This window comes from Melanaphis sacchari, unplaced genomic scaffold, assembly GCF_002803265.2.
Source record: "Melanaphis sacchari strain LSU unplaced genomic scaffold, SCAv2.0 Contig72_pilon_pilon, whole genome shotgun sequence".
NCBI classification, from domain to species: Eukaryota; Metazoa; Arthropoda; class Insecta; order Hemiptera; family Aphididae; genus Melanaphis; species Melanaphis sacchari.
Window position 1 is genome coordinate 306583 of NW_020271519.1, and position 20516 is coordinate 327098.

The 20516-nt window shown below is 24.7% G+C and overlaps 1 protein-coding gene across 1 annotated transcript; it reads left to right on the forward strand.

The window, feature by feature from the left end:
* Positions 1-269: 269 nt before the first annotated feature.
* Positions 270-19549, forward strand: LOC112600790 (alpha-tocopherol transfer protein-like). Its single transcript, XM_025348093.1, has 7 exons — positions 270-411; positions 1543-1686; positions 4538-4694; positions 10933-11185; positions 13953-14063; positions 15661-15769; positions 19339-19549. Exons 1-7 carry the CDS (start codon positions 372-374, stop codon positions 19473-19475), a joined length of 951 nt encoding a protein of 316 aa, XP_025203878.1. The 5' UTR covers positions 270-371; the 3' UTR covers positions 19476-19549.
* Positions 19550-20516: the final 967 nt, after the last annotated feature.

A 20516-nucleotide genomic window follows, 5' to 3' on the forward strand; every position in this document is an offset into this window, starting at 1 on the left:
CCGTATACAAACAGTGTAAACTATAAGAGACGTTTTGGAATAGTTATGGGATTAACAATAATAGGAAAACAAATTGTTTTCTTCATAAAATTATTCGCCGTAAGATATATATATTATATACACGTATGCGAATCCTAACTTAAAATTGGTTCGCCTAAATACTCGACGACCTTGCCACCACCTTTTCACTATGTTTATTTAAATGTTTATTTGTTCCCCTCCATTAATAAATTATTGCTACGGGAGCAAATGAAGGAAACGTGCATCTCGTATTCGAATAGACAACGATTTGATCGCTAACGGTCAATGAGTCTATACCTATTGTGCTTGAATAGAAAACTATCAGTCTCGTTTTTCGCAAATATTTAATCATGCCTTTAATAGACGACGAATCTGGGATCGTTCTCAATGGTAAGCTTATACGCATCACATTTTGTAAAATATTAATAAAACAACATGGCATTTTTTGAGTTTCTTCTAAGAACTAGCCCTTCATAAATAACACCTAATCTACCTGGTTTTATCGATGGTTACAAAGTTACTACGTACTTTTATAACTTATTTTAAGTTTCTCACCTTATTACTTTTAAATAATGCTTTTTGACACTACATAGGTAACTGTTTTTGGTTCATAATATTCTTGTTTTCTTATTTCCTTAGTTTGTTAATCACCCTTTTAACTTTACTTATTTTTAAGCATTTAAAATAATATCCTTAGCTACCATATTACATACTCAAACTTGAGTAACTTTTATACATTTATTTTGATTTGCATTTTCTTTCTCCACTGAAAATGATTTCATTTTTCAAACCTTGTTTAGGTCATTCTACTGTTAGAGTTTTTCTTAATATTATAGATTCAAAATCAGCGTGATTTTAAAATTTTTTTTATCAAATACTTTTAAGTCCTACATCTCTGATTTTTCTACTGATATTTCCTTCTCCTAAATTTTGAATTACCTACATAAAAAAAAAATTCACAATAATCGCAATTTACATAAATAAATAATGCAGGCATTTAACGAAAATAAGAAAAAAGGATTTTGTCAAAATTACAGATCTATTGGTTAAGACTAATAAATATTATTTTTTTTATTTGAAAAAAAAGAATAGAAATAAGCGTTCATTAGTTTATTAATTAAAATCATTATTTTTGTTAATTTGAATTTATACGAATAGAATTAAAACTCATATAAGACCACCCTGAGGATCCCATGGGTATCGCTAGTTTATGGCAGTTAATGTAAAATAATATATTCTGATGCTCCTTGTGATCTTTGGCTTATTTATTGATTTCCCAAATATTCTTATTTTAAAGTACCCTTTGATTTTTTCTAAAATGATTATGCGGTATTAATGGTTTTCAAAAAGCTAATTTCTTTGAATTTAACTTTTAAAATATTTTTCTTCTTTTATGCAAATTTACTTTTTAAATTATTATTACTGACTTTGTTTTATAATTAATGATTTGATCAATGAAATATTACCGATAGAATATTTTAAAAATTAAATTAATTTTGACGGTGCATTTGTATTTTTCAGAATCCATAAAAATTAAAGAAAAATCAACTGTGCCAATAACAGCAGATGAAGAATATGCAAAAAATCCAGAAATATCCAAAGAAAATATAGAAGATTTAAGAAAATGGATAGCAACACAGCCACATTTACCACAAAATATTCCAGGTAAGCAATTTTTTGAAACTAAAAAACCATAAAATATGTTTTAAATATACAGTTATTTAATTGCAGTTCTTAATTTTTTAATATGTGAAAAGAGTAAGTTAGTATTATATTATAATAATATATCGTTATTTATATAATTTAATTAAAATTTTTACTTTAATTATATACTACATTTATCACGTACAAACAAGTACAAACAAGTATAAAATTATAATATAATTCATCTTGAAAAACATGTTAGCCGTGAACTCAACTTTTTAATTAATCTAATATGGATAGGTACATTTAAGATTATGATTTTTGTTTTTATTTTAAACACAATTTAACTCAATATTATATTAATATTCAATGTCTTAGGTATCAATTTCATAAAGTTAAATGTCTACGCATTTGAATACAGATGGAATATATGTAAATGTTTTTATTACCTATTTAATCTGTATTTATTAATGTAATTTTTTAGTAACCTAGATTTTTTTGTAAACAATACAAATAGGTAATCATTTAAGTTATACATTTTAAGTATTAATATGAAAATATTATAATCATAGCACATTTATGAGACGTAGCTACATATATGCATATATATTATACAGACATAGGTAATACTGTATTATGTATATTATTACTTATGAACGTTGATATTTTATTAACTTAGTATCATATTAACACACTTTTATTTTATTACCTTTTTAATTTTTTTGAATGAAATATATAATTTAATTTTCATAAGAGTATTTTCTAGAACTTATAACTTCTATTGGTCTGTGTTTAATTAATATATTTGCATTTTCTTTAGATTATTTTAAGAGACCAAAATACTATTAAATAATGATAATATAGTCTTTGTTGACTTTTTACGATATTATAACTATGTTTAGTATATTGAAATGCAATTTTAATTGAATTCCTTTACAGACTATTATTTATTAGAATAGATACCTGCCTATAGGTAATTATGGACTATTATACTTATGCCATTAATGAACATTCATTATGAATTATGATAACACATTTGGGATTTTATTTATTGAAATTAATACTTAATACTGTCAACAAGCAATGAAATTAATTAAAATAACATAAAATATGAATAACAATTTTAAGTAACTAAATAATATTTATTTTTATCGGATACATTTTAAACATAAACACGATGAAAACGTATTTATTAATTATTCAAAATTAAAAAAATTGGATAATTTATAAATTAATACTTATAATATTCATGAATCATGAGTTACTTGTAATAACTAATAATTCTATTAGTTCTTTATTTTTAAACGTAATCATTGATTGTTTTAGTTTGTTTACCTGCTTATAGATATTTTAAATTTGCGTTATTTTTATTAAATAGAATGGTTTGTTGATAAAATCGTTAGTTTTATCATTTTTTGTTCTCATAATTTTTTTTTTAAATTATTAATATTTAAGTAGTTTAATATTTCAAAGTTTTTACACAATAGTTAAAATTTGATTTTAACTTTAACTAATATTATAAGGAAAACAATATGATATAATTTAAAGAATATAATAATACAACTTATTATAGATTTGTAAATAGTTTTTCATTTTAAAGTTCAGTAAGTTAAAATTATTTTCAATTTTATAATTCTAATTATACAGGTAAGGTTTATATTTAAATGAAATATTGGTCATGTAGTAAAATAAATATTAAATTTAGCATATTTAAATTAACATAGTTTGTATTATGTAATTTACCTTTAGGTTTTCGTTAAAATAAATGCATATTAATAGGTCTTTATGTTCCTATCAAGGTTTTTTTTTAGATTTCGCTGAATATTATCTTATAGTATAACAATTTGCAGCATTTTTTTTTCTGTACATATAAATGAACGAGTAGGTTATAAAAACATGTTTTTAATTAATAAGCATTTTTTATCCTTTATTGTATTATGTCTTGCGTATTTTATTTAATAGTATAAATTTGCTAACTAATTAATTTACTTTGGAATATGTTGCGAGTAGTCTAATAAAAACAAATTTCGAACTAATAATAAGATATAATAAGTTAGATATTATTGTATGATCTGCCAATTAAAGTTCATTTTAAGTTAGATAAATAGGCTTAGGGTAGGTGCAACGGTGTAAGTAATACCTCGATGGCTCAGTACCTCCATACCAATAAAAAAAGTATATATGTAATACAAACAAGATAATATCAATAAGTATAAAAATATTTTTTTAACGTTTTTTTAATTTTTGAAAAATCTATTATTATTCATTAGTATAATATTAGATAAATTATTTTATACAGTCATATTTATCATGAAAATGATCAGTTTTTGTACTTCTGTTTATAAATTATAATTTGTTTATTAGGTTTACTAACCTTTTAAAATTTATCAACAAGATAAAAAAAAAAAAAAATGCTTCAAAACATAAATACCTTGTGACATTGTCATTGTGTATAACAAGCATATTCCTAAGTACATAATACGGAAATGTACAATTATTTTGTTTATTTTTACTTCTACAATTCATAAACAGAATTATTGAAGTGTTAATTACCTACATTTATAGTTTCTACATTTTTAGCAAATTTAATACTTTGAGATTTTAATTATACAAATATAGACAATGGTTGGGAGTTATAAGAAAAAAATTATACACACATTTTACTTTAAAAACATCTTTCTATATGAACTATAAAATTAGAAATTTAAATAATATATTAGTTAAAATTTAAGCAGTGATCATATACTTATCGAATATAAATATTTTTAAAATATATGATTTTATAAGACGTACTTGGGTACATGTAGGTATAATTATTTGTATAAAAAGACATATCAGAAATATTGGAATTAATCACTGTTTTATTTTCTAGAGGAAATGCTGATACTTTTTTACCACAGTTGCTATTTAAAAATGGAACAAACCAAAAATTGCATAGAAATTTACTACACACTTAAAACAGAAACTCCAGAATTTTTTGCAAATCGTGACGTTTCTAGGCCAGAACTCGTTAATGCTCTTAACGTTTTGTAAGTAAACTTATTCCATTTTCTTCTTTTGCGGTATTATTACTACTACTATCTAATATTTTTAAGCTTCTGAAGGTTATTTAATATTGGGTTTACTAAGTCGTTTCTGTTAAACTTATTGTATGAACTTGTGCAATAAAGAATTGCGTTAAAGTAAGTATCTATATATTGAGTCTTAATAACTAGGTACAAACGTATATATTATTTTATTTTGTGTACTGAAAACAAGTTTATTCGAATTTATCATACATAAACAGTGAACCGTGACTTATTGATTAATAATTTTCAAATATGTATGTTCCAATTATTGTTTTTAATTTTAGTTTGCATGTAATAAATAATTTAAAATTTAAAAACTAAAATAAAAAAATCATATAAAAATATATAGTATTTAGTATTCATTATGTCTATAGTTATAAGTAATAATTTATTACTTCAATTCAAATATTGTACTGAAGTTTAAATGTTAAGAACGGTGGGCATTTGTTGTAGTCGTTAGATATGTAAATAATATGTTGTCATTGTAGTAATAGTATAATATACTTGTAGTTTGTTATGTAAAATACCTAACTGACAATTAAGTGATCCAAGTTGGACTTTTTGCATATGAACAAAGCATGGTATAAAATATCAATAAATAAAAAATTTCTGGATTAATTTTTACGTACACAGTTTATACATACGTACCTAAAAATTATATCAAATTAAATCTTCTAAAAGAAATATTAAAATATTTTACAAGTAACTTAAACATGCGCTAAGTAAAATTATTTATTGTAATAAGATTTAACTTTTATTTGTTTTTTATTTTTGATCCTTATTTAAGTTAAAAATTAAATTTTTTCCAGGTACAATACATATGACAGTATACTGTATAGAGATGAATATTATGAATTTAATATATTCGTTAATAAAAATAAAACTATATAATATATATATCCTTATATATATAAAAGAACATCCCTTTTTTATGTTTCCGTTTTGTGACGACACTATTTACATTTTTTCAACTATTTTTTTTCGCAGAGTTGTTCAAAATGCCTTTCTGAGTGTCACCTTGTCGCCTGATTTTTTATTATCTTTCCTTGATGGGAGGAGGAGAGAGGGATTGTTTTTTAATTTTTTAATTGTTCCCATTTTTTGACGACACTATTTAACATTTTTCCAATTTTTTTTCACTGACTTGTACCAAAGACTCCTAAGAGTGATCATTTTATATATAGTGATATTTTTGTTTTATTTATAATTCATCTACCACTACTCTTTAGCACTTAATAAAATTAAGTAAAATATTGAGAAAGTACAAATTACACACGGGTGAAGCTGTGTCATTCGGCTAGTATAATATAGAATTTATATATATATTTTTTAATAAACAATATATTTTCTACTTTGATTGTTCATAGTACAGTTTTATTTTATTACATGCATGTTATATTTATGAAAACCGTAATATATATGATAGTATAACACATTTATAAAAATAATTATTGAGTTATATCCATGTTTATCATAAAACTTAATAAAAAAAATAAATTTACAACAGATAGCATATAAAACATCAAGTTATTAAATATTTTAATTCAGTCTATTGCATAAAATGGATACAATATTTCCTAATACATTATATTAAATATTAAAAGTTATGATTATTAATTTTAATAGTTTAATTACAATCTTAGAAGTATTTACTCATAAGAACGAAGAGTGGTCTTTACGTTGCATGAGTAGAAGAAAGCCTACTGATTTTATGCAGTATTTTGAATTTTGATGCTAGGTACTTAACGTCTTAACATTGTTTTTACTGTTGTATAGTATTAATATAACTCAAACGTATTTTGTTGTCCTTTATTGTTAACTCTCTAAATTGTAATGAATAAGTATTAAAAGTGTATACTTGTTAAAGACCGGACAGTCCCTACCGACCATGTAATATGATATTTATAATTATCATTAACACAACTTGTGACATACATAAATGCTGAATATGCATCATATGCCATAATAAAAACAATAATAAAATGTTAACAATTTTTGATTAAATTTGTCTTTTAACTTTATACTAATTACTAGATGATCCTTTTAATAGAAGTTAGTATAATAAATAAATATATTTTTATGATAAAATATTAACGTTTTTTAGAATGTTTTTTTTACATAATATTAGTTATTTAAATAGTACTTCCAACAAGTAGCTAATTAATAAAATATGTAATGTTTAGACGGGTAGAGTAGAATGACAAACAAAATTGTGTAACAGAATAAGAAATCAAAAATACATGATGTAATTCAAAAAATTAAAAACTTAAAAATATATAATAATGATATGCAAAGAGTACTTTTGTAATAATTTCATTTAATTAAAAAAAAATAATTGCAAAGACGTTAATATAGTTTATGAAGTAATCACCCTGTACAAGTGATTATAATAATATTATATAGTTCTTGACAGGAAACCACTGATTGAACTGTAGGTTATTTTTTCTTGTTATATAAATGTAAATTATAGGTCTAATTTTATGAGAGGTCAAAATCCATCAAATATTTTTTTTGTCTAGTTTAAAAACAAAAATACTATAACAACGACAGAGTCACAAATGTCATTTAAAAGTGATAGTTCAATCTTAAAGCATTTCGATATAGGTAGTTTAATATAAAAAATGATTAAACGTTCGACGATTTTGGATTATATTAATATAATCATCTATTATTTCATTTGTGAAACAAAATATGATTTGATTATTATTAAAATTAATTTAATATTATTTTCTGATGTATGTAAATAATGTTAAAGTGATTTTCAAATAATGAACAAATCAATAAAATCCTCGGAAATTTGTATCCAGAAAATAAATAATTATGATACAAATACATTTATGTTTTCCTCACCAAAATTTTATCTCTTTTAACAGTTTTAACAATTTTTTTTTTTTTTTTTTATCATTACTGATGGAAATATTTTTAACCATAATAATTAATCAATACATACCTACAAGTATAAAGCATCTAGTTATTAATTGTATAACCCAGTATATTTGCGTAGTTGATTAACTAATCACATTAATTTAGATTCAATCCAGTGATACGTACTGACATTTAAATACCTTATCTTATTTTAAATTTAGCTACATTTGGTAAAATTACCATATCGTAGAACTAACCTGTAATTAGTTATGTTATGTTAACCAAGAAATAGAAAATTTTAAAAATAATTAATAACATTTACACCATTTATATTGAAATATGTGTTATTATTTAAAAAATAAACTTTTAAACAAGTACGAGGAAATATAAAGGAATAATAATTACCTGTTTCAGAAATCAAAATATCATGAATAATAACTAATAAGTAGCGTCGTAGCAATAATAATAAAAATTATAAAAAATAGTTAAATAATTTATTAATAACTAATTTGTTTTCTGAGTGATATTTTGGTAAGGTTAATATCAATCTCATTTACGATTATTGAATTAAAGAACACCACACTTATATATGCTGCTCTGTCTTATAAACTTACGACATATCAATTTTGTAGTCAGCAGTTGTGATTTTGTGTTATAGTTATCAATAATATATACTTAGTGAAGCGAATTTATTTTTTTGACTTATTACCCAAAATTTAAAGTTAAAATTAAGAATATTATCTGTTTTTTTCGTGAGTTTTGTGATATTTTAATTTTTAAGCAATTAGTAATTTAAAAATTACAATAAAAACTTATAACTCTTATAACACATAACATATTTAAAAATCAAAATATTATAAAATACCTAAGTGAAAACACAGATAATTTTCAAATTTGATAATAAGTAATAGTTCACTTTATTATTAAAATTTACAACACAAAATTGAGACTACTAAACACAAATTTGTCCTCTTAACTAATATTGATAAAAATAATTTTAAAAGCATAAGTAACCTGGAAATAACTGTATTCTATTCGAACTAGAAGGGTTTAAAAAATATAATAATTAGCAAAACTTAAAAATTGAAATAAATTGTAATACATTTTGGATCAAAATATTGATAAATTAATTTAATTTAAATTGTTGTACTGACGTTAGAACAATATTATAACTATTTATTAGTAAAATAAATTCACAATTCACTAAAGAAATACTTTACCACACTTTTTTTGTATTGTCTGCATCTTTCCATTTTTCTGTAAAATTTTTTGTAAGTACCTACCTGTTGTTAAAGTATGAATTTATATTAGACCGATATAGGGTAGTGAAAGATTAACGGATATCTTCGCCGATAATATTAACTTTAACTATAAATTTTTTTTTTTTAAAGTTTTTCTGACAAGATCATCTAAACTTAGTGTTAGTACAGTTTTTTTTTTTTTTTTTTTTTTTATTTTATTTTATTGTGAAATAAGAACTTATAATAATTTTAAATACGTAAGATAATATTAATATATTTATATATTTATTTATTAATAATAGTATCTTAACAAATTATAAAATTTTGAATAAACTTACATCATTAAACGTTTTAGAAAATAAATATTTCGTAGTACTTAGTAAATAATTACATTTAATATTAATATAATAATGTAATAAATATTTAGTACGCTATGCAATTACATAATATATACCATAAAATATTTATACGTACCTGATAATTGAAGGTTGTTTTAATTTGTATTATTGGTAACTATTTTTAAAATTTTAATACGTGTAAAAATTGAAAATACGATTTTAAATATTGTCTAACCACATCTAATCAGGATATTTTTGCATGATGTGTTTGGATTTTGATACATACACATCATACAATATTTACTTTTAAACTTAGTTAATGTTTAAGACGTATCCTGGTATGCTTAGATGTCTAATAGAATTTTAATATGACTTTAACTAAGTACCGTATTATTTTTTGTTAACAAATTAAGAAAAAATGTATAAAATTATTAAATGGTATTTTGAAATTTATTGTATTGTTGGAATGTTAAATTTTTAAAACGTAATATTAACTTATGTATAGCCATGTAGGCTGCTTAGACTATGAAGACGTTTTCATTTAATATTTAATACTAAAAAAAGGTACAAATTTATGGATTTTTGTTTAATTAATGTTATTTGTGTTAATGTATACAATAATATACTTATCCGAAAATTGATTTGTAACCTAGATATCTGCATTTTTTTGTTTCATTTTATCTTTTTCACTTTTTTGATAGATAATAATAATATAAATAATTTTAATTTAAAAATGTTTAAAAAATAATCACCACTTATCATAGGAATTAGGATGCATAAAGTTAAGTATTAGATAAAATTATTTGTTTAATTTGCGTATTATATTAATATATAATACTTTTTTACAAATGTTTATAAGCTAATTTCGTTTAATTTGAATTTTCGGTGATCCGAACGGGTTTTATCAAGTCCAGATTAATAAATTAAACTCTACTGTATTTTAATTAATAGGTATTATTATGTACTTAGCCACAGATATAGACAGGTATGTAGAATGTGAAGGTACTTACTGGCATACTGCACAATTATTGAACTAAACAAATTTACCTACAATAATTTATTTTTATTTTTATAACTTAATGAAAAATTTTCAAATAATATTTGTATGTTGTTATAATTATTTGATAGTCTTAAATCATGTTCAAACAATTTAGTATACACAAAATGATTTAAAAAGAAAAGTTGTCATCCTTCGTATTATAATCCTTGAATAGATTACTTACGGTCTTGTGATATTTAAGTATTAAATTTAGATATGTTACTTAGCTTTAAGAGAAATCCTATTTACTATATTATACTTTTGATTAAATGATTAAGCTTATAAAAAAAAATGCTTGTCATATGAACGCAGTTTTGTATTGTTAAAATACACTTTGAAGGAATAATAATAAATTATAGTTGTAAGATGTTTAAATTCTTTATAAATGTAAAATTACAATTTTTATCAAATTAAATATATTGAAAACAAAAAAAAAAAAATAAATAAATATCAAATGAAACTATTTTGGTGCTTGTTAATAGGCACTAGAAACATATACTAGCTAGTTATAAAATTTTACTAACTATAAAACTGAATTATGTTCATTAAATATGAATTATCCTGTTTCACTAGGAATCCAAAACATGGTAAAATATTTGTATAATTATTTATGATCTGTAGGGTTACAACTTACAACAATATTTTATTTTTTAAATAAATTGATTTAATTATATACTGTTATAATTTCATAAACTGATAAAAACATATATTTGCAGAGATTATGGTTGTTTGCCGATTCGCAATCCAAATGGCTACCAAATCATCTACCACAAATTACGAATTTTCGAGGCCAATAAATATGTGTTTAACGATGGTGTTAAGTTGTTAATTATGGCAATGGATGCGTGTTTCAAGGTGGACGGTACTTGTCCTGGGTATATATTTTTATTTGACATGCGCGGTGTCCGATTGGGTCATCTCACCAGACTGAGCATATCTTCACTTAGAAAATTCTTCACTTTCATACAAGTATTTACACAATCAAGTATATTACTATAGACATTTATGTAATTATATTTAAAAAGATTTTTTTCAATATAGATTGTAGGTGTTGAAAACAATAAACGGTTTTCATATTAAATATGTACCTCATTTTTTTATTAGGTACTGTACTGTTGTAGTTACTTTAATGCCAAGGTTAGGCTTGTAGGCTGCATCAAAGGTTTGTAGTTTAATCAAAAAGTCATCTTGTTCGGGAAAAATGTAATAGGTAGTTGGGGCAAAAATATTTATCGCCTTTACATTTTTATTAGGTTCTTTACATAATATAAAATTTAGGTACAGATTTTTGTACAATTATCTAAATACACAAACTGCAGGGTAAAATAAAATTAGGTAAGCGTTTTAACAATTACCAGTATTCCTAAGTACTTTAATAATATATTTTTAATAAATGCACTGTTGACTACTATTAGAAATTGTCATATTTGAGTTGTTTACTTTACTTTTTTTTTGTGTTACGAATGGGTCAAATAATTAGATCAAGGTTGACAAGAATATAAAAATATAAAAATGTACCTATCTACCTAGTATGGGATACATTATAAACGTAACTCTTTTATTTTAATTAAGTAATGTTGTATCTTAATGATATATATTTGAAGTGCATACTTACTGGTAATAACTTTAAAATTGAATATACTAATAGTTTATGTCGAATCGTAGCTTAAGATGATATCGGCAAATTATATTTATTTTTTTTCTCTGACCTTGGTACAATAGTAACCTTGCTGTGGACAAAACCAATTTTGTTTTATTAAATCTTTGATATTAAAATGAATTAGTTTATTACCCAGCTAAAAATATAATATTAATATTATCTAGAAAACCTCGATAGCTTTTTTTGAAATTTTAATTTTAAATTAATTTATGAAAACTTTTATGTGTCATTATAACTTGATTAAAAATTAAAATATCAATGAAGAAAAAAAATGTTAATGCACAAAATAGTTTTATAGCGTGTCACTCAAATATTTAAGCTAACAACACAAAATTAGTTCTTCTAAATGTAAATTTTCTAAGTTACGCGCGGGCCAGAGATAAAAAATAGACAAGAAGTATAGGTTCTGACATGTAACCTGCTTTTAAGAAAATCTAGATACTATAATTAAGATTAGAATAAGTTTAATAAAAATTATTTTCATATCGCCACAGTATAACAAATCATGAACTAGCTCAACGGAATTCTAAAATTACAATTTAGTATTAAAAATACTTTTTTTAATATTGTATATAAGGATCCATTACTTATTTGAATGATTTATGTTTCGATGATATTATTATTTTTAATAACTCTGTCTATCCGCTTCCATTATATCGTTATAAATAATAAATAATAACACTATTCATTTTATAAAATTATGAATTTATAATATTTTTTTATAACGATATAAAGGTTATTCGCTATTATTGAATAGGTACCTAATCATTGACATCAGCATAAACAATCAATTAAATCGTCTATTATCTATTGTACAATGCATATTGTTTTTTTAATTTTGTTTCTTTTTTTTTTACTTAATCTCACACTAAAGTTAATAATAATAATGTGTTGTTAATAATTACGTATTTTAGGTTATTATAGAAATGCAAATTTATATATATTTTTATTAAATTTAATTAAAAATGAATTATTGGTTATACTCATCAAATAGAAAGCAAGCTAAGTAACATGCTTGTAAAATATGATAATCCTTACTTAAAGGGGCAATGTGTATAGCTATGACTTCTTATCAGTTGAGCTTAAATTAAAATATTCACAATAAAATACAATAAAAAAATACTCATGTGAAGTATAATATTTCATTAATACTCATCCAATAAGTGTATTTTTTATGTATTTTACCTCTTTATTTAAGTATTAATTCACATTTTTTTTTTTTTATCCTAAAATAATAATTGCTTATTTAACATTTTATATAATCTGTAATGAGTAATGACCAATGTGTGAAAACGCACTTGTTAATTAATAATTACTAATTACTATACAATATACACAATCAAATGGATGTAGAACTCGGTACTTACATCGGTTAAAGGAGAACAGAGATCTATAATTTATATACATTATCTATTTTTTCAGTCCAGTGCAATATTATATAAAATACATTTCGGATTAAAAACCAATTAATTTATTATTCGCTGTTGGTTTGTGTAACCATAAATTGTAGGAATAGTATTTCACATATTTAGAAAATACTCTCATATATCTAACTAATATTATAGGAAAAATGTAACTTTTACTATTGATTTTATAATAAACTCGTAGTTCTATTGCTAATAGATACGTAAAGATATATTACACGGCCTTGGCCTGTAGGTCATAGTAGTTTTGTTGAAAATAGTAGTGTAATGAACTATGTAATAGATATATAGATATTAACTAAGTAAGATACCTATTATTAAACAACAATTGTACTTAATCTAATAAATTAATAAAATATATTTGACAATATGCAGTAACTTGTTTGTACGATGAGTAGGTACTTAATTATTTTATACTTATTTTTGTAAAATATTGATATATTATTTATCAATACTATTAAATTTGTTCTAATACAGGTAAATACTTGAATTTTGATAAATATATTAAAAATAAAATAAAATCTAGACCCCGGTTAAATTGGGTACTAATTTGTTAATTGTTTAGTTGTTAAAGTATCATATCCATTTATATATTTTCATTATGGTTTTTGAAGTAAAATTAATTTTGTCTGTTACTATATTATGATTCTAGGAAGGTTTACCTGTTCGTCTAAAGGGTATACATGTTCTGAATACACAGTCAATTGTTGACAAAATTATGATACTGGTCAAACCTTTCATGAAAAAGGAGCTGCTAAGTATGGTAAATATGAATAACAATTAGTTATTTTTAGTATGTACTTATATGTAAACTGAAATAAAATGTATTAATTGCATTTTCAGGCTTTTGTATCAGTATAAAAAACAAAAATGGTTTTGAATTACATGTATCATGCACACAAGTATACTTGAGTGTATCAAAATATATCTAGGTGTATTCTTGAACATACTGTTGTAAATTTAGTTTTTATTCATATATCTTTCTTATTTTAAGTCATATTTTTTTATTCATTTTTTTAAGCTGCATAATTTTAACTAGTTCACGATCTTCATATTGTCATAGTCTCTACTAGAATTATACAGTTTACCTACATATATTATACTATCAGGATGACTATTTACTTATTTTTCTTATTCAGTCTTATTTGATTTATTTGTTATATACTATTTGTTATAAGGTATAATTTTATTTCTATTGTTTTAAATAGTTAAGCAAACACAAGTATTTTTAACAGCTATTGTTCGTATATATGTTACCTACGCTCCCTCAAAATTTCACCTGACGCATAACGTAACTTTAAGCCAAACTTTCCAACGCTAAATTATTATAGTAAACATTACACCACAAATATATAGGTACTATTAGAGTCAAATGCGCCGAAAAACTCGAAAATAACCATTTAATATCAATAATATTTTTGAAAATAATACACCGCGGTGGTCTTAGTTGTTTTAAATTAAATCCAAATTTCAACTTATTATTTATTTAATAAAGTTATACCTGCGCTACATAATATAAGCGTTTTAGAGTATTATTTAATAGTATCCAGTGCGATCACTGGAAATTAGTTCCTAAACTTCTCATATTTATTATTGAAGTCACCAATTACATAAGATAAAACTACTCGTCTAATCCATGCATGCCACATCTTGTTTATATAGGTTAAATCGACAGTCGGTGACAAGATAATTTACCCAAGCCAATTTGTCACTTATCACACTATAAACGCTATTTATAAATGGAAAAATTATGTCCAATGAGATTTATTATAATATGTTGCTGTACAACCCAATAACTAAACTGAGTGATTAATGAGCTGAACTGGTCGAACTTAATATCGCACGAATAAGTAAAAAAACCTTCGACAATATCTCACTGATCGATAGGCGTATGCAGTCGTTTCAGGCAAAAATACTGAAATATTTATATCCAAATGATAATAGACCATTTAACATTATTATAACTTGGGTATTTTAATACGCTTGTGCATAAGTGAAGCTATAATAGGTATATTATGTTTCTTTATTAAATTTAAAAAAAACCGAATTAATTCGTTTAGATATACATTACACAGGAGCTATATGGTTTTGAAGTTAATTTTTATAAAATACATGTAAATTTATAGTCAAATAGGTATTATGTATTATTAAAATAATGTGCGTGGTGAATTATCTATCTAAATCTAAGTACTAAGTATATTATGACGATATTAAGTAGCTATATCTGTATAACAGTATGAACAACTAAACCCTTATGTTTTGCGAATCACTGTTGATCTAATCTACTATCTATGTATATATAATACTGTTTTAACGAGGGAATTTGATTAAATCGTTGTCGTCGGACGGCTTGGTTTCAGGTGCACTTTTACACGGAAAGAGACGAGGAGAAAATTTACGAAGCGGTGCCGAAAGAATGTCTACTTGAAGACTACGGCGGCCTGGCGCAATCCAGCGAGAAAATGCATGGTACGCATAATAATATACAACGTTACATATGCTTATACAATATAACATATAAAAAGTCTCGTTTACATTATAAATGACAACATTAAAATATTACGCAGCCGCGCGTATCCATCACACACGTACGCGTGCAAATAATATATACGTCCTCATCCAAAGTATAAAAAGCTATAGATAACAATATAATAGGTATACAAGAATGTGTGTCGTGCACGACTCATGTGTACGGTTGTGCATAATATTATACAGAGTGATTTCAATTTTCTTTTTCCATCGTTGCGACTCATGCGAAAGCCTATGGTACATGATATAATATAATAATATTATCATCATCCATCAACTTATAGTTTTTATTTATTTCCATAAAATTTTAGCGGAAAAAAGGGTATCATATTTACAATGTGTGCTGTAAAATATAAAAAAGAAAATATATATATATATTATAATATTAGTCTATATTATGTATTTCGTATTTATCGATATCTATACATAGAATTAGGCCACTTAGTTATATAGGTAAATAGGTAAGAGACCTTAGAGACTTCTTGAACTGACTGTGTATATGATGCACTTATGTTGTTAATATGTAGGCACCGGGTATATTGCAATAATATCATGTGTAGAGTTAGTTGATTACACGCACGACATACACGACAAAAAACTCACGCACACAAATGTAGTAATATTTTTGCATTCAAATGTAGTAATATTGTTTATGCAAAAAACATACATATTATTTTTTACGCAGTCATCCGGACTAACCTAATTATTATGATTACTACTACGAAAGCAACATATATGTATAAATAGGTTAGGTTACATACGTATTACACTTATGTAGGTACGCTCTGTTCTCAAGGTTCGCCGTGGTTGCATAATATTGATGTACAGGAATTTTGTGGTGGGGGTGATGGAAGAGTATTGTGTTTCTATAGGTATATAAAAATATAATTGTATGTTAAAATGTATTCATAGGCGTGTATAATATTATTATCACATAAATGTGGTAGGTCGGCGTTATCGTGATTAGGTACAATATATTATTATTATTTAAGGGCATAGCGTAGGAGTTAAATCGCGCATTTTGACTCGACCAGTAGACGTGTGCGATTTTAATTTAAGATCCTCTTTGATCTTTCCATTATCGCTGTCACTTTTAAAACATGTGAGATTTTTTTTTAATTTATACATATTAGATTGTCCATTGCTATACATGCCGCAAGTATTGTACACACATTAATGATTAAATTGCCGTCACGCGAATGAAAGAAACGCATAAATGTGTTTTTTATGTACTAATATATTATAAATCATAATAATTTATAGGACCGAAAGACACTCGTGACTTTTTTGTGTTTTTGGACGATTTTTTTCTGGTGTCCTACTTTGTTCAGCCTTCTTATTTATTCGCCAATCCATGTATACTCTGTCCAGCTAGAGAATACGCCGATTCTGCACATTTTCACTCAATATCATTCCATTGAGACTGGGAACAGCTTTTTTAAATTTAAAATGTGAAAACTGAACGATCTATACTAAGTACCTTCATAATGCATACAAAAAGTAAATTTTATGAGGCAAGGAAACGGGAGGCGCGAGTAAGCAAGTCGCCCAGTAGCGGCACTCTTAATAAGATTTTTAAGGAAAGAGTATTTAGGTTCTTACGCCAGTTTCTTTTCAGGCGTCTAATAAGGTTATGTGAAATTTATTTGGAGGCGAGGCTATTGACAATTTAATTTGAGCGTTAATTGAATTCTTTGTGAGTTTTTTTGTATTTAAAAGTGGCAAATGTAGTTAATGTTAGAATGTAAAGGTTTTTACGGAGCGAGTCATGTATAACGTATTCAAAGAGTTGATGTTATTTGTCTTAAAGACATATCGGTTAGAATGTCTGTATAGTTTTAGCATTTAGAGGCTTCGCAGGTGCTCATAGTTCTATACCATAATACCAGATGTGTCCTACAAGCGCCATTTATATCGTACGTTTTGTTTTCGAGGAGAGTTTTGAACGGTGTAGCGGTCTGAGTAGTTTAAGTCGTTGGTAAGTATTTGGAGCTAAGTGGGGGCCATTGGTGAGGATCTGATTGAAAATAAATCTTTAGTATTTTGTTTAACTAAAAATAGGGATTTGAGCGTTGTTAATGTAGGTTGGAGGATACTCGATTGGGTGTAGAGTAAAGGTGATCTAGATTGATTTGAAGAGTTTGACGGGGAACACTGTGTTACGTGAGGATGCGCAAAAGAACCGATTTTTGTCAGACCATGGCGTGTTTTTTCGCTGGACGCAGTATATAGGTACCTACTATAGTATGGGTATAATAATATTATTAAATTATACTCCTCTATACCATCTATACCATAACTTTCTGGCTCTAACTCGATAATATTTGTTACAAAAAAAAAAAAAAAAAAAATATAGGATAAAAGGTAAGATTAATTTTTTTTTCATTAGAATCCGGGGTTAGGGGTAGATATCAATTTATCAGACTGTCTAAATCGAAAACTTCCTTTTGCTTAATTTTTTCTACAGCCTATAATCGATGATAACCCACATAACTTATCGACAGCCGGAGATAAATAACATGTTGTAATTGGGTCATGAGAATTAATCGGAGATAATTAACAATTACTATTGTACCAATTTTAAAAATTAAACATACCCATAGTTATTTGAATAGGCTGTAATAGAAACTATACTAATTCAATTGTTAGGATACATACACATACGTGCAATATTTTTTTACCTTTATAAATTGGAAACCTCAGAAAAGCACTTCATATTAGTTATATGTATTTTAATAATATGGCTATCAACAACTCTCGGAAAATTTCTGAACTTGTGAATATGATATTTATTGAATAATTAAAAGTGACCTATAACTATATAATTCCGTACTAAAAGTTTATTAGTTATAAATATGATTTAAATTTCGATTACAGGAAAAATAGAGAACATATAAAATCGATTTTATGTGTTAAAATATTATTATTTTTTTTTTATATCGTTATTTGGTTTTAATCAATTCCACTACCTACTTAACATTTCAGCTAATATATCATAAAAAAAAAAAAAAAAAAAAAAATGAATAAATTGTAGTAATATTTTACAGAGCAATTTTCTTTTTAGAATTTAAAACTAATCAACAGGTTTCTGTATTTGTTAATCGAACGTTGATACCTATATTGTTATTTGTTTTTACACAACTAGGTTAATACTAATTATGAATATTTATTGAGATAAGAAGTTTAAAAAATATGGTTCATTAAGAAGAAAAATCATACTCCATAGCATATATGTAAAGCTTTTTTTATACATTTTATTTATAGTAAGTAAATTATTATGTTTCGTCATTATTATACATTAAATTATTACAATTAGGTAACAAATTAAAAATTTTAGGGGGGAAATTCCCTGTCTCACCCTCACCATAAGAACACCCATGCTTCGTAATAAGTATCTAACCTATGATAATATGTAAACGAATTCGGATTGTTTTTCTTTTTAATTTATTCAATAATAGAAAAAGATTTGATAAAAAACGATAATTGTTAATTAAATTTCGATTTTACAGCTCATTTTATCAAATGGATGAAAGTAATGAAGCCTTTGTTTGAAAACGACTATCAATACAAAGTCGACGAATCAAAGAGGCCAAAAAAGAGTAAGAAGTCCTTATCAACTTCATTTAAATCGTTGGAAATCGACTGATTAAAAATTACCATATTTTAATGTTGCTCTTATATATTAATAATTGAAAGACGAAAAGAATCACAATTTATTACATATTCACGGATCGGGTAAAAATAAAGTTACTTATTAGTATTTATTTAACTTCTTTTGTTAAAAAAAATACAAAACTATATTATTGCGGTAAAATGTAATATTTATATTTTTCATTATTATTATAAGTATAGGAAATTACGTAAAGCTAAATTATGTTTACACTTTACGACGACGCTGTACAGTGTACACAAACTGTACAAGTAGGTATATATATAAGTATTTAGATAATACTCTATAATATTAGATTATGTCGATATGTATATATAATTTATATGAAAATAAATATGTTTATTATAAAATAACAATGCATTATTTTGATAATTACATAAACATTTCCGTTGTTTGTGCCAATTCAATCGTCATCCGTCGATCAACCAGGTTGTTTGTAACCATTGTATATACCATCATACCGTCCATATCTATAGATATTCATCTTCGTGCAGGTTAATATTGCTCTATCTGCATAATACTTCATCCGTTACAACTCTACAAGTAACGTTATTATAATATATTACATTTATATATCCGAATATATCAATGTTATTGTAACTTAAATTCTAATAATACTTTCTGCATGGCTGCGTATTCACTATATATACTAATATATTAATAGTAGGCAACAGCTGTAAAGTTTTCAGAATGTGCAGCTCATGAACGACATGAACATATTATAAAGGTCCATACGTTACTTATATAAGTAGATATTAAATGTACATAATATATAATTAGTTTTTTTAGGTGGTAAGAATTTGGAGTGAAATATAGACCAGTTTTTTAAATCGTATTTTGGACACATAGGTGCACCTACATTATATGATTGGATTCTCATCGTTTTCATTTTTAAGAACAATTTTAAACACAGATATTAGGTACCACGATAAGGGGGCGATGATTTCCATTAGCTGCAAAAAATGTTTTTATAATTTCATTTGTTTATGAACATTTAGCTAGTTATGACATAAGGTA

Bases quoted from the DNA above. Each gene is read 5' to 3' on its own strand.
- LOC112600790 (XM_025348093.1), top strand. From the start codon at position 372: ATGCCTTTAATAGACGACGAATCTGGGATCGTTCTCAATG. The intron at 412-1,542 runs GTAAGCTTATAC...TGTATTTTTCAG, and splicing joins ATCTGGGATCGTTCTCAATG to AATCCATAAAAATTAAAGAA. The intron at 1,687-4,537 runs GTAAGCAATTTT...TTTATTTTCTAG, and splicing joins TTTACCACAAAATATTCCAG to AGGAAATGCTGATACTTTTT.